Source organism: Hyperolius riggenbachi, chromosome 4 (genome assembly GCF_040937935.1).
Source record: "Hyperolius riggenbachi isolate aHypRig1 chromosome 4, aHypRig1.pri, whole genome shotgun sequence".
NCBI classification, from domain to species: Eukaryota; Metazoa; Chordata; class Amphibia; order Anura; family Hyperoliidae; genus Hyperolius; species Hyperolius riggenbachi.
In genome coordinates, this window is record NC_090649.1 from 146063954 (window position 1) to 146088223 (window position 24270).

General features: G+C 41.8%; 1 protein-coding gene across 4 annotated transcripts in view; it reads left to right on the forward strand.

The window, feature by feature from the left end:
- Positions 1–24270, forward strand: part of LOC137570548 (phospholipid scramblase family member 5-like) — a 74413-nt gene that overhangs the window by 26357 nt on the left and 23786 nt on the right. For all 4 annotated transcript variants that reach the window (XM_068279241.1, XM_068279242.1, XM_068279240.1 and 1 more), the window contains one exon: positions 4323–4484. In XM_068279241.1, the coding sequence (XP_068135342.1) occupies positions 4323–4484 (162 nt within the window). The remainder of the gene's footprint in view (positions 1–4322; positions 4485–24270) is intronic.

Below are 24270 nucleotides of genomic sequence, written 5' to 3' on the forward strand. Positions count from 1 at the left end.
TCCAGCCAGATCTGGCTGTTGGTAGCCACCCACCACTACGTGCAAACTGCTGCCCACAGCTACCCCTTGCTTTCCTGGTGCCCTAGGCCTTTGTGGCCTTGCCTGAAATCTGGCCATGCCCATAGCAAATGACACTAGAATGAAAATCCTTTCCTGCCTCCAGTTAATTTGTCCAGTATAAAAATCCCCCTACCAAACCATAGCAAGTGGGGCCAGTATAAAAATTCCTCATTGCCTTTTTTAGTAAATGTGACCAGTATAAACATCCCCCTCTCCTAAGGTAAGTGAAGCAAGGATATACTTTATTGGAAACTAGTGTCCTCTTCCCCTTAGATACTCCCATGCAGCATGTCAGGTGTACTTGCTCCAGTGCCAACTATTAACCACGCAGCCCTCACAATCGAGTGTGGGGGGGAGGGGCTGGGAGCACGCAGGAGCTCGCCTGTGTAAGTGAATTAGTGCTGGGGCAGGCCCATCAACCCAAAAATGTAATGCAGTTGCAGGGTGGAAGAACAAACAATGCCCATAGACGGGTATAGGCAGAGCAGCTTGCTTACTGCTGCTGCCGTTGTCTTATTCCTCGGCTGTAACCACTATAGGACCTCTTTGTGCATTAAAAAGGGGAAAGTACATGGGCAATTCCCTTTACAGGGCATGTGTAGCTCATTAACGTGCACATGTGCATGTGAAAGGCACTTGGTCATGTCCGCCTCCAGTATACAGGATTCACAGCATCTATGCTAACATGGTATACAATTCTTATAAACATCATTATTTTATTTATTTATTCAAGTATTTATATAACGCTGACATACTACGCAGTGCTGTTCAGAGTTTATTGTCTTGTCACTAACTGTCGCTCTGAAGGGCTCACAATCTAGTCCCTACCACAGTCATATGTCTATGTATGTATCATGTAGTGTATGTATTGTAGTCTAGGGCCAATTAGGGGGAAGCCAATTAACATATCTGTATGTTTTTGGGATGTGGTAGGAAACCAGAGTGCCAGAAGAAAACTCACGCAGACATGGGGAGAACATACAAAATCCTTCCAGATGTTGACTTGGCTGGGATTCGAACCGGGGTCCCAGCGTTGCAAGGCAAGAGCACTAACCACTATGCCACCGTGCTGCCCACCACTATGCCAGAACAGGCTTGATTTAAAAGGAGAAGGGTGTGTGTGTGTGTGTGGGGGGGGGGGGGGGGGTGAATTAAGAGAGGCTTTTGGGCGGAGGGGGCATGGAGGAGGCTGAATCCAAAGTTTTGCAGGGGTAACCAGTGATTTCTAGTTACACCCCTGCCGGGTACCTTCATCTATTTTTCACATTTGAGAGCTTTATGGAAGGACATTGCTGCACACTGAATGGATACTGTGAAGAGCAGAGAAAATAAGATCACCTGGTGCAGGAGCAGGTACAGTATGTTTGCTCTGTTTTGCTACTTTGCATAATCAGATAGGGGTAGAGACATGAGCCCCATTAGCCGTGTTGGCAGTAGTGGGACTATAGTTACGTGTCTTGTTTGAATAGTTTCATTTAAAGTGAACCTCCGGACTAAAAATCTACTCAGCAGAACTGAAAAGGCTTGGTGTTTCACAGCATCAGAACTTTGTTTTTCTTACCAAAGCATCATTTTTAGCTGCATTTTTATCTAAGCTCCACCCATCAAAGAAAAAAAGCCTGGGTTTTTTTCCCTGATGCTGTGCAGAGCATGATGGGATTTCCTATGTTGTTATTCATGTTGCCTAGCAACTGGGAGAGGTGCTCAGGACACAGGACAGTTGGAACTGTGCCTCGTGCTCCCTGTCTGCTCCTTTCAACCAAAAAGATGGCTGCCATCATGAAATCAAACATTTTCCTCTTCTTTTAACCATTTACCGCCATCCTAACGTATTAAAACGTCATGCTTACCGCTATTAACAGCAACATGACGTTTTAATACGTCGCGCATTCCCGCCGCTGCTACCGCCGTGTGTCCGCCGCTACCGCCGCCATTACCGTCGGGATCCCGTGCTGGGCGATTGGGGAAGAGGACTGAACAGTCCTCTACCCAATCGCAGTGCCTGGAGTGAATGGACGTGACCGCGAACAGCGGCTGCGTCCATTCACATAAACAGGAAATGTAACAGTTTAATAAAGTGTGTAAAAAAAAAAAAAAAAAAAGTGAACACGTCCTATGAGTGTTCACCAGCGCCATCTTGTGGCCAAAAAGTATATTACACTTACAAAATACATACATTTTCAAGTATATACACATCATTAATAAAATTACACTTCCAACCCTCCCCCCCAAAAAAAAACACTTGTAAAAAAAAAAAAATCAGCTTAAAAAAAATAAATAAATAGTTGCCTTAGGGACTCAGCTTTTTTTATTCTATATTTTATGGGGGAAAATTAATTTTAATTTATTACATAGGGGCTTGTAATTATGGCCAGAACAAACAGAAAAATAACCACTTATATTTCAAAATAATATACTGTCGCCATACATTGTGGTAGGGACATAATCTAAACGGTTTAATTATCGGGACCACTGGGCAAATAAAACGTGTTTGTTTTATCCACAGGAGAATGTTTAATTTTAAAACTATAAAGGCTGAACACTGAGAAATAATGATTTTTTTTTCTTTTTTTTTCTGTTTTTCTCATTAAAATGCATTTAGAATAAAAAAATTCTTAGCAAAATGTACTATCCACAGAAAGCCTAATTGGTGGCGAAAAAAACGAGGTATAGATCATTTTCTTGTGATAAGTAGTAATAAAGTTATTAGGGAATAAAAGGGAGGAGCGCTGACAACTGAAAATTGCTCTGGTCCGTTAGGATAAAAACCCTTGGGGGTGAACTGGTTAAACAGTGTGGGTAAGAGATTATATTACCTATCTATTTTAATTAACATAACTAATGTAACTTAATGACAGTATGTTTGTTTAGGCTGGAGTTCCTCTTTAAGTCTATGTGGTATATTTTTGAAAAACACATTTTTTTTTCTTTAAATGTACACTGATGTGTACAGTGTGAGGGTGGTTTGTAAATGCATTAAAAGCACTGATAAGTGCACATTTGGTTTGAGTAATCAAATTTCTAAAGATACAGGATCAATATGACAGATAGCAAACTAGCACTATTCACTGAATCTGGTGTCCTGGGCCTATCATACCCCCCAACAACTGCACGTGTACTTCCCTGATAATCCGGACGCCTTTCCAAAATGTGAAACCGATGTGGGGGACTTATTTCTCATGCTGTGCAGCTGCCCAGTTCTTCTGGACTATTGGTCCAGGCTGGCCCGGATTATGACAAAGGTCATGAGCGAAAGAATAGTGGTTGACCCCAAAATGCTCCTCTATGGTTTATATACAGACTCTACTCTTTATTCACTACAAATCATCCTTGTCAAAATGATGTGCTTTTATGGTAAGTGGGAGGTCTTCCAGAAGTGGTGTGCCGATACCCCTCCGTCCACATCTTCATGGTCCAAGAGAATAAATAAAGCCATGACATGATACAAACTCACTTACCTTAACCGTAACTGCCCCTGTAAATTTGATAAGATTTGGCAGAGGTGGATTGATTATGCAGCCTCACACGATGTTCTGGACATGAGTTGGTGCTTGCTGGATAGCATGGGATATATTATCTCATGCTATCTCTTATTGCGTGACCAGTGCCCTGAACTAGGAGGTGTGTTTGTGTATATGTGTGTGTATGTGTGTGTATGTGTGTGTGTGTGTGTGGGGGGGGGGGTCAGGGGGGCTTCAGGGAGGGTTGTTATGTGCTGTTTTTCTTTGGTGTACTTTAAAACTCAATAAAAAAAAAATAGCACTATTCAGAATGGGATCATCAATGGCAAACTTCATATTTCCCTCAGTGCAAGGTTACTTTAACAGTACGACCTAATCCTTACTCATCCAAACACAACATTCATTTATTTTTAAATAATAGTTTCCATGTGCATACATGAGTGGTTCAGCAACAGAATGCTTTAAACAAAAATTTGTACACGCATAAGTGCTTGCCACTTCTATTCAGATGTGCTGAGCCTTCCGTGATGAATTTTCCTGCACAATTAAACACTTTTCTACATTTGTGATAATTTTTGACACATCCAGAAGAAATTACAGCTTTCTTTGTTTTATTATGGACATATCTCCATTGTGGAGTGATTTGCTTTGACATCCAAATCAACATGACAATATCCCTTGGTGCAATGCTAATTTGAAGGGTATTGAAAGTTACTGTTTTATATGCACTTTTTAATTAGACATCCACCATTCAGTAATTGTTGAAACTGCATGCCATTTTCATTTTTTTTTCATTTTCAGCTGGAAGTCCAAGCTCCTCCAGGAACAACTGTTGGCTTCATTGTCCAGAAATGGGATCCTCTGTTGCCAAAGTTCACCATTCAGAATGAGAGTAAAGAAGATGTGCTGAAGATTATTGGCCCATACTTAACATTCAGCTGCTTAGGTGATGTGCATTTCGAGGTATGAGTCATTATACCAATTTTGCAATCAATGTGCATAGCGGAGTAAATAAAATGATAAGAGGGCACCTAGGGTTTCAGGAAGTGTAATGGTCCATGTTAAAAGGTCATTTCTAATGTGGACATCCTGTAGCTCTCTAGTTGTGAAGCTAAAAGTTTATCTGCCTGGAAGAGCCTGCTGGCAACAGAACAAGTAAAGGGGTAAAAGAGGCCATACAGCTGGTGATGATGGGCAGATTTGACCAAAAGACAAATCTCTTTTTGATCTAATCTGATTAGAGAGAGATCTGTTGGTTGCCCATACATTGCAGGCTGATTCAATTTCAGCATGAAATCTATCGGGAATCGCCAGAGTCTGCCACCTTGCCACTTCCCAACCGGTGTATAAATGTACTCCCGGTGTGTGCATTTATTCATTAACTGTCCTTTGTCGCGGTACCCGTACATCTTTCAAATCCATCACTCATCCATTAGCAGTATACAAGCTGCTGGCGTGCCGTGTGTGTTATGTCACACACGTGCCATGTGCTATGTGTCTGCAGCATGTATACTCCTAAGTCCTAATAGAAGAGTGGCGGATTTGAAAGATGGATGGGCACCATGACACACGACAGGTAATGTATAAATTGCACACACATACATTTATACACTAGGAAAACAGCACCGGGGGTTTTGTTGTGTTTGTCGTTCATCCCGATATTGCACGTCATTACTGCCGCGCACCCGATCGACCACGACAGCTCAACATCTTGCAGCATGTCCAATCGATACAGGCAACCAATTTCAGCCCCAAATTGTTCGCATTATCGATCAGACATGCACTTGGTGGCACCAATTTTCATGGGATTCAATGATAATTGTCAAATCACTCGGCCGCCAAGTCGAGAGATGTATGTCCACCTTTAGTGCGGTCTAAATCCAACCTGGAAAATAGTACCATACTCATTTAAAAAATAAAATAGTGCAGGTGACCTGCAGGCTGGCTTCACACTGCCACTAAAAACATTCCGTTCAGTGGACCCAAACAGAATTTACCAGAACGGATGCAAATGGATCCTATGCAAAGCAATACAATCTGTTCACATTACTCTATTCGGAGCAGGTCCGTTCATTCTGTGGAACTTAACTTTAGGTTGTACACGATAATTCTGGTAAGGTGGGGGAGAAGCAGAGGTCAACAGAATCAATGCTAGGCTATGAGAACAGATGGTGCTGCTTGCCGCCTATATTTTCCAAAATACTCACCTGCCACCATCCATTCAGGTCTTGCGCCACTGCTGCCGCCATCCATTCAGGTCCTCTGCACTAGAAACTCCAGTATACAGCTCCCAGATCCTCGGCAGAAGCATCAGGCTACAACTGGTTTGCAATAGACCAATGGAAATTGTCCCTCCCCAGAGAGGATTTTCCTTGGTTCACTTAGTAGGGGACCAATGGAAATCCTCCCTGGTGCTCATGGAGGATGTCTATTCGTCTTTTACAAACCAATGGGAGTCTGGTGCTTCTGCTGGGGCTCTGCAATAGATATATTGGCGTTTCTAGCATGCAGGGAGCCAGGGACTCGAATGGATGGCAGCAGCGTGGGACAGTGGCAGGTACCTTGTGGGTGGTGAACAGAATGAAACAGAAAACTGAATAGAAAAACTGATGGCCAACAGAACAAACTGATCTCTTTTAATGGAAAATGGATCGGTTTTTACAGGATCAGTTTTTCATCTAGTACAGTGTGAACCCAGCCTTAGAGACACTGGGCCTGAATTTGCGACATGGACTGCAACTCCCTGACTCTCTCCAATAGTACTACTGCTGAACTGCTGCACACGGCATTATCTAGGTTTCTGAATAACAACACCATGCACTTTGTAAAAAATAAAAAAAAATAAAAAAAAAAATTGCAATCTTTATTGCACTCTTTTTTACCAAATCATTAAGGCTGTCCCCTGCTTTGAGCGTTCACAGCATTGAATCTGCCTCTGAGTAGGGATGGTCGGAAATGCCAATTTCCAATTCCGCGGTAAATCCGCATTCCGCCATTGCCAAATACCGATTCCACTTTCCGCTACCAATTTCCGCTTTCCAATGCGGAATTTCCACCGGAAATCGTGGAAATTCCGCCCGACTTTAACATCGATTTTCTCAAAAACTATAAGGTCTTTTTGAAAACTTTTTTTTTGCATCTTGTTCAGGAGATTCTACTTAATAAACCCTGAAAATTTGGTGTTTCTAGGACTTACGGGGGCTTTGCTATTAACCGCTAAAGTCGGCGGATTTTTACTGTAATGTAAATGCAGAAAACAGACAGATGCGGATTTTCTGCATTTTAAATTACAGTAAAAATCCGCCGACTTTAGCGGTTAATAGCAAAGCCCCCTTAAGTCCTAGAAACACCAAATTTTCAGGGTTTATTAAGCAGAATCTCCTGAACAAGATGCAAAAAAAAGTTTTCAAAAAGACCTTATAGTTTTTGAGAAAATCGATGTTAAAGTCGGGCGGAATTTCCGCGATTTCCCGCCTAACGCACTTGCATTACCGATTTTCGCATTCTGATGCGGAAATGCAAATTCCGATCGGAATTTCGGAAATTGCATTTCCGTGGAATCCGAATGAGCATCCCTACCTCTGAGCACTGCCAAAGAAATATTGTGTGTTTGTGACTGTGTCAGAGACTACAGCAGCCATGCAGAACGGAGCTGCTTGTACAGATCTTGCTAAGAGCAAAGGGTTAGGACTCGTTTCTACTACGGAAATTCAGATGGGGAATCGCAGCCTATTGAAATGAATAGGATGCTCCCAAATTCACGAGCAGCATATGACTAGAGGGATTCAGATGCGTACTGTTGTAGTGTTCATCTTTCAGACGCCAGCACAGGTGGAAAAGGGCCTAAAGGGAAAGTTAGGACAATGGTTGTGTAGCTTGCTGATACAGATAGAGTGTGGTCCAGAATCATGGAAAATCTATGTGCAGGGTGGTTGTGAGATCAGTTGTGTAACCATGTTTACAGCATGGTAGGGATTGCAGATAAGTTATTGAATAAGCAGTTGTGTGTGTGCGGTCTTCTACAGGCTCCAACACAAAACAGTATGTATGAGTTCAGTAGATACATAGAAATACATGAAACAAAGCACCAGAATACTGGGAGTAATAATGGCTACTGCACTTACTCTGCACTCCTTTATATTATACTGTGTTAATGCCTACAGAATAGCTTCAATGCCTACGGTATTGACTTCACTTTGATTACAATAAACAGCTCTTAAGGCCTGACTTAAAGAAAACCAGAGATGAAAAAATAACATATTTATACATACCTGGGGTTTCCTCCAGACCCATCAGCCTGGATCGCTCCCACGCCGCCGTCCTCCGCTGCATCTGTCCACCGGTACCGGGTCCCGTAATTTATGCCAGTCGACGCAAGCGCAGTGCGCTCCCTCCGTACTGCGCAGGCGCATGTGTACAGAGCCAGAGGGGGCCCCTGTCCATGCAGAGAAATGGCCGCGTCCGGCGGAAGTGACGGAACTCTGTACCAGCGATAGAGGCAGCGGAGGATGGCGGCGTGGGAGCGATCCAAGCTTATGGGGCTGGAGGAAGCCCCAGGTATATATAATATCTTGGTTTCATTTTTAACAAACGTTTATCTCTGGTTCCCTTTAAGTCAGCTGAGGTGGCCAATAAAAAACAACTCAGCTGATAATCAGGAGTATGTACGGCAGATCCAGACCCCCAACTCGTGAGTCATCCACCAGCGACGCCGATCCCATTGTTCATGCAGCTCCCCTGCTCGCTGCGTGACATCATGCATGTGCCACTGGTCATCTCTCCCTTATCCCCCCTGCATAGAAACACAGTGCGTCATCAGCTTCACAGCTGATACACCTGTGTGCAGCTTGGCACAGCGTTGGCATCTAAGGGAATCAGGTCCTGATAAGGTGTTTTGACTCTGGCTTTTTCCTTGTTCCAGATGATTAGTAAAGTTCTGAGGACAAAAGATCAGTAGGACAGCCAGATAGTCAGCATTTGTAAAGGAAAACTGTGGTGAGATAGATATTTTAATTCTGTGGTGTGACCCTTTTTTATTCTGTATTAAAAACACTTTTTGTTTGGCTGTTGATTCAATAGTTTGCCTCTTAAAGTGGTCTGAAACTCCGACATAACATTCAATAAAAATGTGTTTTCCTACTTTTTATTACTCATACAGTTATCATATTTGCTTTTGTGCATAAGTAATATTGTCTGTTTACAAACTACAAGTTTCCAAAGTGTAGTTTACCTTGCCCTGAAACCTGCCATTGCATTTTATTCAAACTGCTTTTTATTATATATTAACATCTTCTTATTAGCTGTTCTGAGCCGTTTGTGTGATTGAAGCACAGAGAGCTTCACAGTGAGCTCCTTTTCAATGGTCACACTGTGTTTACACACATGTATCAACATTGGAATGCAAACAAAGATACTGTTATCTCCAGTTTGGACCCAGATTTGAAGCTGAATAGCAGGACAGTTCTTTGTTTAACCATTTCAGTGATGTTCTGCTAAAAAAAAAAATTCTGGGATAGTAGCTTTCAAGCTGTGAGCTCTTTTAGAGCAAAGTTGAAATGCTGGCTTTCAGACCACTTTAACCCAGAACAAGTATGCAGATCAGGTGATGTGACTTGATGTCTGAAATCACAAACTGCATCTACTGTATGTTACATATGATCCTAGCTATAGCCAAATTATACCTATCCCTGCAATGGTTGAGGCAAGTATTGGCCCAGGAATTTTATAAATCCTTTTTTGGAGAGGTGGAGAAGTTTTATCATTGATTTTTTTCCAGAAACAGAGGATAAATGTCTAGTTAATGAATAAAGAGCATTATGACCTTATTATAAGATCCCATCATTGATGAAAAGAGAGAAAATGTTCTTTATTATCATTTATCTTATTAAAGAAATTAGGGGGATAGGAAGCACTTGAATAGAAGGAAAGGGGGGGGGGGAGGAGGGGGAGTCTTCTTTTTCTTTTGAAAGCACAATTATATTAGACTGCAATAGAAAATATTGACTGTTCAGGCTACGGTGTGGTGACAAGCATATAAGATCTAAGTGGATTATATTGAAATTACTAAACTACAAGATGTATTGTAAAAGTGATATTAAGAGAAATATATGACTAAGAAAATACATAAAAATATGTTTGAAAAAAATGACTCTCTTTATAAAAAAGCCAAAAGACATCATGCCATTCAGGTAGTAGAATTAAAAACAAAAATTGAATAAAGATGGCAGCCTCCATATATGCTTTAGTACGGATTTCTTTTAAAAGAAAACATACCTCCCAACTTATGAGAAAAAGGGACACTTAAGCCACACCCCTGCCACACCCCTGGCCACGCCCTCACCACGCCTCTAGTCACGCATACCATAAAGATTTCATAAGAAACATATGTTTTATAATTCAAACCACACTAGTCCTTTCTATCCTGGTTCATTTTCCTTCATAGTAACATTTTAAAATTAGTAATATATCAATTTAAAGGTTGGGAATAAAGTTTAGAGTCAATCAAACACATGTTTAGTAGAGAAATATATATTTTTACATAGAAAGAGTGACAAAGTCCTAAAAGAGGGTCAAATGAGGGTGAAAGAGGGACAGAGGGACAGGGCTTCCAAAGAGGGATTGTCCCTCCGAAAAAGGGACAGTTGGAAGCTATGAGAAAATAAAGATTATTTTCACTCTGGGCACCCTTGACATACATACTATGAACCAGATTCTTAGTTACATCAGTCATGATAATAATATACAAACTGAATAGGCAGCTAAGAAATTAGAGAAATTGCAGGTCGGAAACTGTATTTTTTCTTGGTTTCCAGAACCATATTAGCAAGCACAGGGCAATGTAACAGTTCACAGACAGTCTGCAGACTGAACTGATTGAAATAACCTTTCTCTTTTAAGGATTCTCTTTATAAAGGTGAGGGAAATGTCATAGGAATAATTGTATCTGTAAACGTTCTTTGTCAGCGCAGGTTAACCTTTCTATCATATTGCTGTTAATACCCACTTCCAAGGCAATCATATGTTTTATTAGCAACAATAAAGTTCAATGATCAGACTAGAATATGCATGCACCATAGATGGAGCATTAGTGTTATCCTAACAGTTACTTTGTATCCCTTTATTCGAGTCCAGTCACATTAACTGGTTTATAGTTCACTGTACTATTGTATCTGAAGGTAATTACAGGGATGTAAAATGTAAATCAAGGATAAGACAGGTGCTCACGTCGGTTTCTGTGATGTTATTTGATGGACTGAATGCCTAATAGAAGCCCTGATTGCGGCCCCAGGCAAATAATTTACCTCCTTCTGGTCTGTCTGCAGGAGAATACTATATAGAAGAGGCATCGTCAGACTTTCTCTAAAAGTACAGAGTACGGTCATATAAAATCTGCCGGGGTCTTAGGGGCCTGCTTCCAAAGGAAGCTATATGGAATTCACTAGAAAAGTGACATTATTTCTGCAGAAATAACCGCACTGAAAACAAGCACACTGCTAAATTAAAAAACAACAACAACTAAAAACATCAACAATAGAAAGACCAAAGGAAGTACTAGGAATAAAGGAACGACAACAGAAGGAGATATGGTTTTGACAAGGAATGCAGGAAAGCAATAGATCTTAGAAACAACCTACATATTACAATTGTCCATAGCAGGGCTAGAGACCGAAAATAGGAGTTTGGAAAAGCAAGAAGAAGGGACGATAAGATTTGCAGAAAAAAAAAAAGAAATGTAGATATGAGAATGAACAACTTAAAGGGAACCCGAGGTGAGCGGGATATGGAGGCTACCATATTTATTTATTTTTAAACAATGTAAAATGCCTGCCAGTTCCCCCGATCCGCTGTCTCTAATACTTTTGACAGTAGTTCTGTGCCTGCGCAGTATGCCACGGAGAACATGGCCATGGTTTACAGCGGTGCTTCACGCAGGCACAGTAAGGACAACCTCGAGATCGGCCTGAACAGCGTGTGGGGAGCCCGGGACGGCGGCGGAGAGTGGATCTATCAGCGTTGGACTTTCAGCTGCAAGGGGCTGGAGAAAGCCCCAGGTGAGTAAACCTGATGTTACATTTTTAGCCTGATGTTTCCTTTAAGCCAGAAGATCAGTAAGGCTGCCAGGCAACTGGCATTGTTTATAAGGAAATAAATATGGCAGCCTCTCTAGAAAAACATACATTTCTGAAATGATTAAGGAAGGGATATAAACCACATGCAAACCTATGTAGAGGAATGGATGGCCATGGAATAATCAGTGAAGTAACAAGTAGAAAATAGATATGGCAGAATTATTTCTAGTAACTTCTAGGAATATCGGAAACTACTGATTCTAATCCCGTAAAGCAACAATGACAACAGGAGGAGAACCAAGGCGAGAACAAAAGTGAGCTATATGATAATTCCGCAATAGAACCATAATGCAGTAATAAGAAAAAAAAAAAAGAACCACCATCATTGGAAGAACTCGACAAAGCTAATAAGGCCCTGAAAAACAATAAAGCACCTTGTTTTGATGCAATTCCATCTGTGCTTTATAAACTAGGAAGCATTGGAATGAAAACATATTTCATTGAGCTAATAGTTAATTGCAGTGGTGGGTTTGGAGAAGGTACACCTTACCGTAGGTATTTTGGGTGCATAGCACGGATACAGAGGCGCCAAAAGTGTAAAACAAGATAAAAAGTTTAAAAATGGGGGGGGGGTGATAGGTGGATCCACCTCTCCCAGAAGCAAACAAGCTGGGAGAGGTGGATCCACCTATCACCCCCCCCCCCATTTTTAAACTTTTAATCTTGTTTTACACTTTTGGCGCCTCTGTATCCGTGCTACACAAAGTTGTCCACCCTTGGTGGAGGGGATTGGCCCCTTTTTTCTTCTGAACTACAGAGAGCGACTTCTTAATCTTGAGTGGGGACAGGTCTAATCTCCCCACCTGCCTATATAGTGGTTGCCTGGAGGGCAACCCACGTCTGTGAGTATAAATCTCATTATACTAATCTCCATCCATATTTACAAAACATACTGCACTATATCAGGCTCTCGGTGTCTCCCCACCCTTACTTATTTTGGGTGCATAGCCAGGATGAAAAGCCACATCCAACGTAGTACAAACAGTCCTAGTTTGCCTAGCATACAGGCAAATGACAACTATATATTAAAGCAACTTTTTTTTAAATGCTGTATGCTGTAACCATTTTAAATGCTGTATGTTAGGGCACATATTACCTCAAGTACTAGGAGCAACTTCTGTCCTCACACAGCCAATCAGATTGGTTTCATTTCAATGGGAAAATGAAAATTATTGATGCCAAGTACACCAAACCTCACAAACTTGGTCATTGAGTGACTGTGTGTCAAGGTTAGAAAATGTGGGCGGTGCCAACAACAACCAAAATCATGTACACGCAATGCCGGGTCATCAGCTAGTAAACTTATAAAACTAATAAAACAATGACCATACATACCTATTCATTCTAACGCTTTATTCAAAAATAATGTATCACCAATTCAAACTACACCACATTCCATTTTTTTGTTATACACGTTGCTTTCATTGGGCGCTAAACTCAATTTCCCTATTCTCTGGTTCTACATATACTTTTCTCCATCTTATACTATTTAATTCCCATCAGACTTCTGTTCTTGACTTGACTGTTCTTGACTACCAAATGTCATCATCATATTCCCTCACTCTTAGACACCTCAGCCTCAGCCTCATTTTATTTCACCTAATATAATATACAGTATACGCCCATCTTGCTATATCTATGTAATTTTTTTATTCAGTTTATCTAATATTCTCCAGTATAGTAGAGTATGATGTATCAGTGGCCAGCTTGCAGAGTTTGACATCCTATGCATTTCTCTGCCAGACATTATGCTTTTGGACATTGGCTTTCCATGAATTCCTCTTGTTATTTACAACCATGCCAGTTCTGGTTTTGTGACATGTGGGAAAACGTGGATCTCACTTAATTATAGAAGCCACAGCATGTGGGCAGCCTACTACCTTACTACTGGTGCTAACAAAAAACAGATACGACCATGTTTTCTAAACTCTCAGCCCTTGATATTTATGGACCACATCCCAGAATTCGAGATTCCCTTGCTAACCATCACTTGTCTTACTTACATACACACGTTGAACATGCAAAACAACCTCCTCAAGACTAGGGGGTTCCTTACGCTTCCATTTAGCTGCGATATGCATCCTTGCCACAGTAAGAATGTGATTAAGCATTTTCTGTGTATAAGCTCGTAGACCCTTGGAAAGTTTGCCTAATACGTAAATCCAAGGATCCAAGGGGATCTGTTTACAGATGTACTTCAATATTTATGTTGTGAAGAACAAACAAGCAGTCCCTATATGTAACATCACCCATGGATGTAATTACAAATATATATAAATATATTAGAATTATAAAGAATTATTTGCAGTGTTTTTCTTATTATGTTATGTAATTCTAGTAGATTTATGTCTTGTAGTGGTTTGCATTTTGAACGTTTGTGGTCCATTTATTTATTTATCACTGAAATTAATTGATTTGTTACTATGATTATTTTTTTTATTTTTTTTATGTACACATACTTTCTAGATTATTCGTATTCTTGTAATGCAATACTATTGTACTGAATACATTCTTTTAATTCAATTAATTGTATTTTGCTTATGTTTTATCCCTTCCCATTATTACACATGAATAGTATTAGTGCTATCAGATGAAATGTATTTACTTTTACCACACACTGTTAGTTTTAATATATATCATCTGCTATCTCTTTATCTTATCATGGGATTAGTACATTCTTTAATTGATCTAATTGTTTGATCTAATTGTTAATCATACTGTGAACCTGAATGTATAATGGATTTTAGACATTTTACCTGAGGAAGCCTGCTGAGACCAGAAAAACATGTAGTAGAAAATAGTCTACTGCTGGTTTCTGCCCAAACAATAGTTATGTGTTTTGATTCATTAAGAGGTAGACCTTCTTCCTTTATATAGTATAACTAGCTGATTGCCCGGCGTTGCCCGGGTATGTATTTGGTTGGTGTTGGCTCTGCCCACTTTTTCTAACCCTAACACACAATTACTCAATGACCAAGTTTGTGAGCTTTGCCGTCTTTGGCATCAATAATTTGCATTGAAATGAAAAAATCTGATTGGCTGTTTGTGGCTCCACCCCCTTTTCTGAATTTTAACCCCAGTCACCCAATGACCAACTGTACCAGGTTTGAGGCCTGTGCCATTAACAGTGCGGGAATGGTAGCAATTAAATATTCCCCTTCAAAAGCAATAGGTGAAGTTTGATTCACTTTTGTAGGCTTCACCCACTTTTCTAAACAATAATCCCAGTCATCCAGTGACCAACTGTGCAAAGTTTAAGAACCCTGCCATTAACAGTGTAAGAATGGCTGCAATTTACATTTTTCCAGTGAAATTTGTATTTGTCTCTACCCACTGATTACCCGGCATTGTCCGTGTATGTATTTGACTGGTGTTGGCTTCGCCCACTTTTTTTAACCCTAACACACAATTACTCAATGACCAAATTTGTGAGTTTTAAGGTCATTGGCATCAATAATTTGTATTTTCCCATGAAATGAAACAAATCTGATTGACTGTTTGTGGCTCTGTCACCTTTTCTGAATTTGAACCCCAGTGACCTAATGACCAACTGTACCAGGTTTGAGACTTGTGCCATTAACAGTGCAAGAATGGCAGCTATTGTAATATGCCCCTTGAAAATCAACAGGAGAATTTTGATCGGATTTGTTAGGCTCCACCCACCAGTCACCCAGTAACCAACTGTACAAAGTTTGAGAACCCTGCCATTAACAGTGAAGAAGGGCTGCAGTTTACAATCCCCCCCCCCCCCCCCCCAAAAAAAAAAACTGCTTTTGACTCCACCAACTTTTTGCAACCTTGACACACAGTCTCTACTCAATGATCAAGTTTGTGAGCTTTTGGGTTCCTGGCATCAAAATTGTGCTAATGGAAGCAGTTTATCCAGTTAAGAAATCTGGCTGTTTGTGGCTCTGCCCCTTTACTGAATTTGGACCCCCGTCACTTAAAGGGAACCTAAACTGAAAGGGATATGGATGTTTCCTTTTAAACAATACCAGTTGCCTGGCAGTCCTGCTGATCTATGTGGCCTCAGTAGTGTTTGCATCACACACCTGAAACAAGCATGCAGCAATCCAGTCTGACTTCAGTCAGAGCACCTGATCTACATGCTTGTTCAGGGGCTGTGGCTAAATGTGTTGAGACACAGGATCAGCAGGAGAGTCAGGCAACTGGTATTGTTTTAAATGGAAAAATTCATATCCTTCTCAGTTTCGGTTCCCTTTAACAACCGACTGTAGCAGGTTTGAGGCCTCTGCCACTAACTGTGTAAGAATGGCAGCAGTTTCAATATTCCCCTTGAAAATCAATAAGTGAATTTTGATTGGCTCTTGTAGGCTCCACCTACTTTTCCAAGTATTAATCCCAGTCACCCAGTGACCAACTGTGTCAAGTTTGAGAACCCTGCCATCAACAGTGTAAGAATAGCTGCAGTTTATATTTTCCCATGTAAAAAGTTAGTTGTTTTTGGCTCCACCCACTTTTTCTAACCTTGACATACAGTCACTCAATGACCAAGTTTATGAGCTTTGGGGTCTTTGGCATCAATAAGTTGCATTTTACCACTGATATTAAACAAATCTGATTGTATGTTTTTGGCCCGCTCTCTTTTCAGAAATTAAACCCCAGTCTCCCAGTGACTGACTGTACCAGATTTAAGGCCTCTGCCATTAAGATTGTACGAATGGCAGCAATGTAAATATTCCCCTTGAAAAACAAAAGGTGAATTTTGATTGGCTGCCGTAGGCTTCACCCACTTTCCTGAATATTAGTCACAGTCACCCAGTGGCCAACTGTGCAAAGTTTGAGACCCCTGCGATTAATAGTCTAAGAATGGCTGCAGTTTACATTTCCCATTGAAAATTAATGGCTGAAGTCAAGTTTGAGAACCCTGCCAATAACAGAATGGCTGAAATCAATCTAACAAATCTGATTGGCTGTTTGTGGCTCCACCCCCTCTAGTGAATTTGGACTCCAGTCACCCAATGACTGACTGTATCAGGTTTGAGGCCTCTGCCATTAACAGTGTAAGAATGGTAGCAATGTAAATATTCCCCTTGAAAATCAATAGGTGAATTTTGAGTGGCTGTTGTAGGCTCCACCTAAATTTCTGAATATTAATCCCAGTCACCCAGTGGCCAATTGTGTCAAGTTTGGGAACCCTGCCATGTAAAAAATTAGGTTGTTGGCGCCACCCACTTTTTCTAACCTTGGCATACTCAGTTATCAATTTTATCAGCTTTGGGGGTCCTTGGTATCAATACTTTGTATATTCCCATTGAAAAATAAACAAATCTGATTGGCTGTTTGTGACTCCGGCCCTTTCTGAATTAGAACCCTAGTCACCCAGTGACCAATTGTACCAGGTTTGAGGCATCTGCTATTAACAGTATAAGAATGGTAGCAGATTAAATATTCCCTTTGAAAATCAAAAGGTGAATTTTTATTGGCTATTGTAGGCTCCACCCACCTTCCAAAATCTTAATCTCATCCACCCAGTGACCAACTCTGCAAAGTTTGAGATCCCTGCCATTAACGGTGTAAGAATGGCTGCAGTTTATATTTTCCCAGTAAAATTTGTATTTGGCACCACCCACTTTTTGTAATCTTGACACACAGTCACTCAATGACCAAGTTTGTGAGCTTTCAGGTTCCTGGCATCAAACATGTGTGAATGGAAGCAGTTTATTCACCAAGGAAATCTGATTGGCTGTTTGTGGCTCCGCCCATTTAGTGAATTGGACCCCATTCACCCAATGACCGACTGTAGCAAGTTTGAAGCCTCTGCCATTAACAGTGTAAGAATAGCAGCAGTTTAAATATTCCTCTTGAAAATCAATAGGTGAATTTTGATTGGCTGTTTTATGCTCCACCCACTTTTCCTGGATTTGTAACCTCGGTCACCAAGTGACCAACTGTGCCAAGTGTGGGGACTATGGCTTGATTACTGTGAGAATGGCAGCCTTTTACATTTTTTCCATCAACATGAATGGGTGAAATCTGATTTGCTGTTTGTAGCTCCGCCCACATGTGCAGGGGGGGCGCGAGACCCCCAGAACATATCATCTCAGGTAGTAAGGGATCTGTATACCAATTTTCTTTCAAATCGGTCAAGCCGTTTTTGAGTGATCGCGGCACATACATATACACATACACACACACATACACATATACACACGATTTTATATACCGTATATTCCGGCGTATAAGACGACCCGGCGTATAAGACGACCCCCCAACTTTTCCAGTTAAAAGAAAGAGTTTAGCATGTACTCGCCGTATAAGACTACCCCTCTTCACAACATGCCTCCTCTGTCCTCCTGGCCCACCCTGTATATACCCTTTGCATATTACTGGGTGCTGCAGTCATCCAGGGGAGGGAAAAGAGTTCAGGCTGTGCCATTTTAGAACTGGGTGTCAGGTGCGGGGTGTCAGTATTTGTACCAGACAGACCTTACCGGGTGCAGCAGCCTTGAAAGGTCCGCTCTTGTCCTGGGTCCTTCTATGTCCTCCACTGTCCCCCTGCATCATTCATGTCTGTGTCCCGCTTTTGAATATTCAAAGCTGCAATACAGTAGCATCTTGCGAGCAGCTGCTCATGTGGGTAACAGGGCAGCTTCCTGATTCCGGGTCACCTGACTGGTGACATGTGCGCTCCACAATTCAGTGTCTTCCTCTTCCTACGCACATGTCACCAGTCAGGTGACCCGGAATCAGGAAGCTGCCCTGTTACCCACGTGAGCGGCTGCTAACAAGATGCTACTGTATTGCAGCTTTGAATGTTCAAACACGGGACACGGACATGAATGATGCAGGGGGACAGTGGAGGACATAGAAGGACCCAGGTCATGAGCGGACCTTTCCGCCACGGGTGCTGCAACCGGTAAGCTCTGCCCCACAAATACTGACACCCCGCACCTGACACCCGGCGTATAAGGCGACCCCCACTTTGCAGAAGATTTTCAGGGTTCAAAAAGTCGTCTTATACGCCGGAATATACGGTATATAGATTCCTTTGCATTTTTGTATTTTTATTTTATATCCAATGTTATTTATTTTCTGGCCTTCCAAGAGTTTTTTTATGGCACCCTCCCACTTCCTGTAATGCCGCCCTCTGTACTTCATTGGGCAGCATACAGGAATTGACGCGGCGAGCGGGGGAGCACAAGGAAGTGAGTAAGTTCCCTGCTCGCCGCTTGCTTTAGAACATTGATTTTTAAAGTATTTTAAAGCAGAAACTAGCTGGAGGGGGAGCGGGGGAAGGGGGGACCCAGGTGAGGGAGGGGGAACAACCCCCCTCCCCACTGTCCGCTGCAACCCCCTCCAGCATGGTGGCCCCCTCCCCACCCACAAGCAGGGCTGGGACACAGAAAATGGATCAGTTTCTGTGTCCAAAACGGCCTGTGTAGAGGGGGATACGTTTTCCTATTGTCTTTCACTACCCCTGTGTGTATCAGGATCCATATGCGCTGCGTGAAAATGCAAAATCGGGTCCCCGCAAACACGGATGGATCCGTCTTTTTTTGTTCAAGTAAAGACAGCTGTTATTCTTAACATTGCTATCCGTGGCTCCAGTTTTCATTAGGTTTTAAAAACGGAGCCACGGATACGTTCCCAGACCTAGTGTGAACCTACTCTTACAACAGTTTCTATGCCCCAATCTCCTGTGCAGTCTTCACCTTGTGCGGCATGTCCCTAGTCAGCTGAGGGATGACAAGTGCTTGATCCCAACACCCGATTACACCTAGGCCTTTCTTTGCGCAAGGTATAGGAGCTGAATGCTGTAAGATGGGGTACCAACAGAACCATACTAGACAGATACAGGCCAGAAAATCAGACAGTCCAGGTCAGCAACAAGTAATCAGAATATCACGGTACAGAATCTCAAAATGTAGCCAATCCATTAACAATCCAGGGGTCATACACCGTAAATTAGAATAATACAGCACAAAAGGAAAAGGCAATCTCAGGTCATGTACAGTTCCAAAGGTCTGTCCAGGTAGCAATCCAATAACAGGGTTAAGAGGCAAAACAAGGTCATACACGGTAATCCACCTGCCTAGGTTGCCTTGTGGATGATTCTGCTCAGTCACAAACGGAGGTTGGATTGGTGCAATGGAGAGGATCCCACCCAAACTGATGGACAGGTAAGTATAAGCACTCCATGCTGGGGTGTGTAGTTTGTAGTTTTACAGTCACTTCAGGTGCCCTTTGTGAATTAACATATCTGCTCAATTTAAATCAGTCAGAATAGAAGCTAAATTATAAAATCAATAGGAATCTATGAATTTACTGTAAGGCATTTGTGGTACAGGAATGGTAAGTAAAGGGTTAAGGTAAATGTTAGGCTGAGGAAAGGGGAAAGGATCAGTTTAAAGGACAAATTAAAGGAGAGGGATATGGAGGTTGACATATGTATTTCCTTTTAAGCAATACCAGTTGCCTGGCTTTCCTGCTGATCCTCTACCTCTAACACTCTTAACCATAGACCCTGAACAAGATTAAGCTGATGATCAGGTGTTTCTAACAATATTGTCAGATCTGCCAAGTAGTGTTGAGCCGAAATTTTCATAATTTTGTGTTTCCATAATTAAAGGATACCCGAACTGACATGTGACAGGATGAGATAGACATGTGTATGTACAGTGCCTAGCACACAAATAACTATACTGTTCCTTTTTTTCTTTCTCTGCCTGAAAGAGTTAAATATCAGGTATGTAAGTGGCTGACTCAGTTCTGACTCAGACAGGAAGTGACTACAGTGTGACCCTTACCGATAAGAAATTCCAACTATAAAACACTTTCCTAGCAGAAAATGGCTTCTGAGAGCAAAAAAGAGGTAAAAAGGGGAATTTCTTATCAGTGAGGGTCACACTGTAGTCACTTCCTGTCTGAGTCAGAACTGAGTCAGAACTGAGTCAGCCACTTACATACCTGATATTTACCTCTTTCAGGCAGAGAAAGAAAAAAAGGAACACAGCATAGTTATTTGTGTGCTAGGCACTGTACATATACATGTCTATCTCATCACGTCACATGTCAGTTCGGGTATCCTTTAAGGGCGTGAATTTTGCCACTGCAACACAAATTCGTAATTCCATAATTGCAACACAAACCGTAATTCGGAATTCCGTAAGTGAAATTTCGGTTTCACAATTTTCCATTTCGGCCCAAATTCGTGTTTAACACAAAATTTCGTAATTTCATGTTTTCTATAGAAACAAAGTTTTTTTTAGTTATGAAAATGGACGTAATTTTGTTTGTAATAGTAATTATGCACATTTAGGTAATGACTAAACTCAGGAAAGTCACTCATTGATTGCATTTACTGATAAAGCAAACGCCCCTGCACTTGCTGTTGCTTTAAATATATCAGGAGGCTCTATTTGCAGCCACTTCTAAGACAGGTGCTCTTTGCCATGGTGCACTTAGCGGTCATGTTGAGACACTTTGTTTTGAGCCTTGCAATATCTGATAATGCAAAGGTCTCTGCACGTGCTGTCACTTTAAATGCATCAGGAGACTTGTGCACTTAATGATCATGCATGCTGAGACACTTGGTTTTGGGCCTTGCAATACCAGATAATGCAAAGGTACCTGCAAATGCTGTCGCTTTAAATGTATCAGGAGGCTCTGGACTGGAACACAATTTCGAGAACAGACGAATTTCCGAAATTCTGATTTGTTTGTGTTACGTAAATGATCATAATTACGAAAAATGAATGTAATTACGAAATTCCCCATAACCGCAAAATTTTGTGTAATTTCGTGAAATTCACAAAATTTTGATTACGGCCATAACTGTAACTTTGCGAATTATGCAATATTTTGCATAATCGTAATTCGGTCATTACGCTCATCACTGCTGACAAGATTAGCTGCATGCTTGTTCTGGTGTGATACAGACACTACTGCAGCCAATACGTTTAGCCATAGACTGTGAACAAGCATATGCAGAGCAGATGTTTGACTGATAGCTGACTGGATTTGCCACATGCTTGTTTCAGGTGTGTGATTCAGACACTACTGGTGCATGAAGGATCAGCAGGGCTACCAGGCAACTGGTATTGTTTAAAAGGAAATAAATATGGCAGCCAACAAATACTTCTCGCTTCAGGTTCCCTTTAAGTACAGGGTGGGGTTGACCTTATTATTATGGAAGTATATATAGCGTAATTGTAACTGCACCGATGGTAAGTCGATGTGCCGCAATCGCCTTTGGAGTCACAAGTGTTCTGTCAATTACTCCATCAGATTCGCACCATCTAAAATCTTTTTATTAGGCAATCTTCTTTAAAAGTTACAGCATGTTAAAAGTCCACATGTGGGTGTGCACCATAGGATGACGCACAGGCGTTTCGGGCCGTCCTAGGTCCTTTCTCAAATCCTGACAGACCCACACTACCACAAGATTGCTAATCTCAGTTATATAAGGTCCAAAAGAGGACCACATAGAGAACTGCTACTTAACATACATGCATATTCATAAAAGGTGAATCCACCAATCAGGGACCAAGTCCCATATACTGATGGTAAATGCGCCTTATAATAACCATAATATTATCCACACTATATACATGTAACCTACACATCATGGACACTCACCAGTAACATCCCACTTGTATAAAAATACCGGGGAAAATCTTTAATCTCAGGCTCACCGTGTCCACGTTCTGTTAATATAGTACAGACAAAGATGACCAATCCAGACTTAGCCTACAACGTCCGTGTAGGAACTGATCCTAGCTGCGGCCAATCAGGAGCGCCCACCCGCGTCGCCCGCGTCCCCATTGGACATTGCCTTACATGAAAATAAGCCATTAGGCCAAAAATGCAGCCTCCATTGGCCCATGACAAGGCACCAATAGACACAGCGCCGACAGCGTCCGCCAACTCCGCAGTCTTACGGAAAGGGACACGTGAACACATCACGTGTGCCTCCAATACACGGAATCCATGCAGCGTCGATACGGAACGTCTACGCGATGACGCACGTCAACTAAGTGACATGCTAACCAATCAGAAACCCGCCGACTGCGTCCGCTCCAGCGCACCAAGATGCGGTGGAGCTTTCCAGCCAATCAGGAATTCGCCGACAACGTCCGCTCTGAACAAGCCAGGAAAAGCAGCGGATACAGCGCATCCACAGTTGCGCAGCGTCCGCAGGAGTTTATATATGCAAATTAGCCATGCGGACGCGGAACAACCCGAACAGGCGCCCCAGAGTGGCCACACACACAGTTAGCAGAGGGTGCAGGGCCGGGCGGGCGACCAACAAAGGAATTACCATAATTAAATAATCAAACAATACATTATCTCACCCCTCCGGTCCCAGACCCTCCGCCACCCCTCAGACTCACTACCTGTGGAAAGAAAGGCACAGTTACTCACAATAAAATAATTATAATTCACATTAATGCAGTTAAGTCATAATCTCTATTAAGGCCCTTTGGTACAAGGGTATCAAGCTTATTAATCCAGTAATTTTCCCTTAGAGCTAAAAGTTTGTGTCTGTCCCCCCCTCTTCGTGGGATTGGTATCCCCTCAATTATCTGCACCCTCAACTGTGATAGAGAATGCTGTTTTGTACAAAAATGTTCAGACACGGATAACTCTTGATTCCTATTTCTAATATTCGATTTGTGTGAAGCTATGCAGTCTCTCAGGGGTTGAGTTGTCTTACCCACATAACCCAGTCCGCAGGGACACTTTAACAAGTACACAACAAACCTAGAGTCGCAACTAAACTGGCCTTTAATGGCATACTTCGTCCCCCGACTGGGATGGGTAAAGACATCCCCTTTGACCACATAGCTGCACAGATGGCAGTTTAAACACGGAAACAGTCCATTTCTTTTGTTGCTAATGGCTTTTTCAGGACCCAAATCATTTTTTACCACTTTATCACGAAGTGAAGGAGCCCTTTTATATGATAACAATGGGAAATCATGAAACTCTTTTACAGTTGGCAGTCCCTGTCTTAGTAGAGGCCAATGCTTATTGATAATTTGGCCAACCTTCTCTGATAGCACGTTATATGTCATAACACATGGTATTCTTTCTGTGATCCCCAACCTTATCCCTCCTCGATGGGCCATATTTCTACCTTTAGATTTGAATTTAAAGCCTTCCTGTAGGCATATCAATGGATAACCCCTCGCCAAAAGTTTGTACCTCATTTCCTCCAATCTAGCTGCTCTCATCTCGGGGTCCCCTACAATTCTCTCTATTCGTTTGAATTGTCCCATGGGTATATTGTATTTTGTATGGGGTGGGTGGAAACTAGTGAAATGTAGAATGGAATTCCTATCTGTTTCTTTCACAAATAAATCTGTCACCAGTTTCCCCTCTCTTTTCATAACCCATGTATCCAAAAAATTGATCCTCTGCTGGTCAGCATGGACGGTCAGCTCAATAGTAGGACAGTTCTCATGTAGCGTGGCAACAAAGGCATCAAGGCTCGAACGTGGACCCCTCCAAATCAAAAATATATCATCAATATAGCGTTTCCACAGAACCGCATGTCTGCAAAAAGACTGATTGGAGTAAACAAAAGCCTCCTCATACAACCCCATAAAGAGGTTAGCATAGGAGGGGGCCACGTTCGAGCCCATAGCAGTACC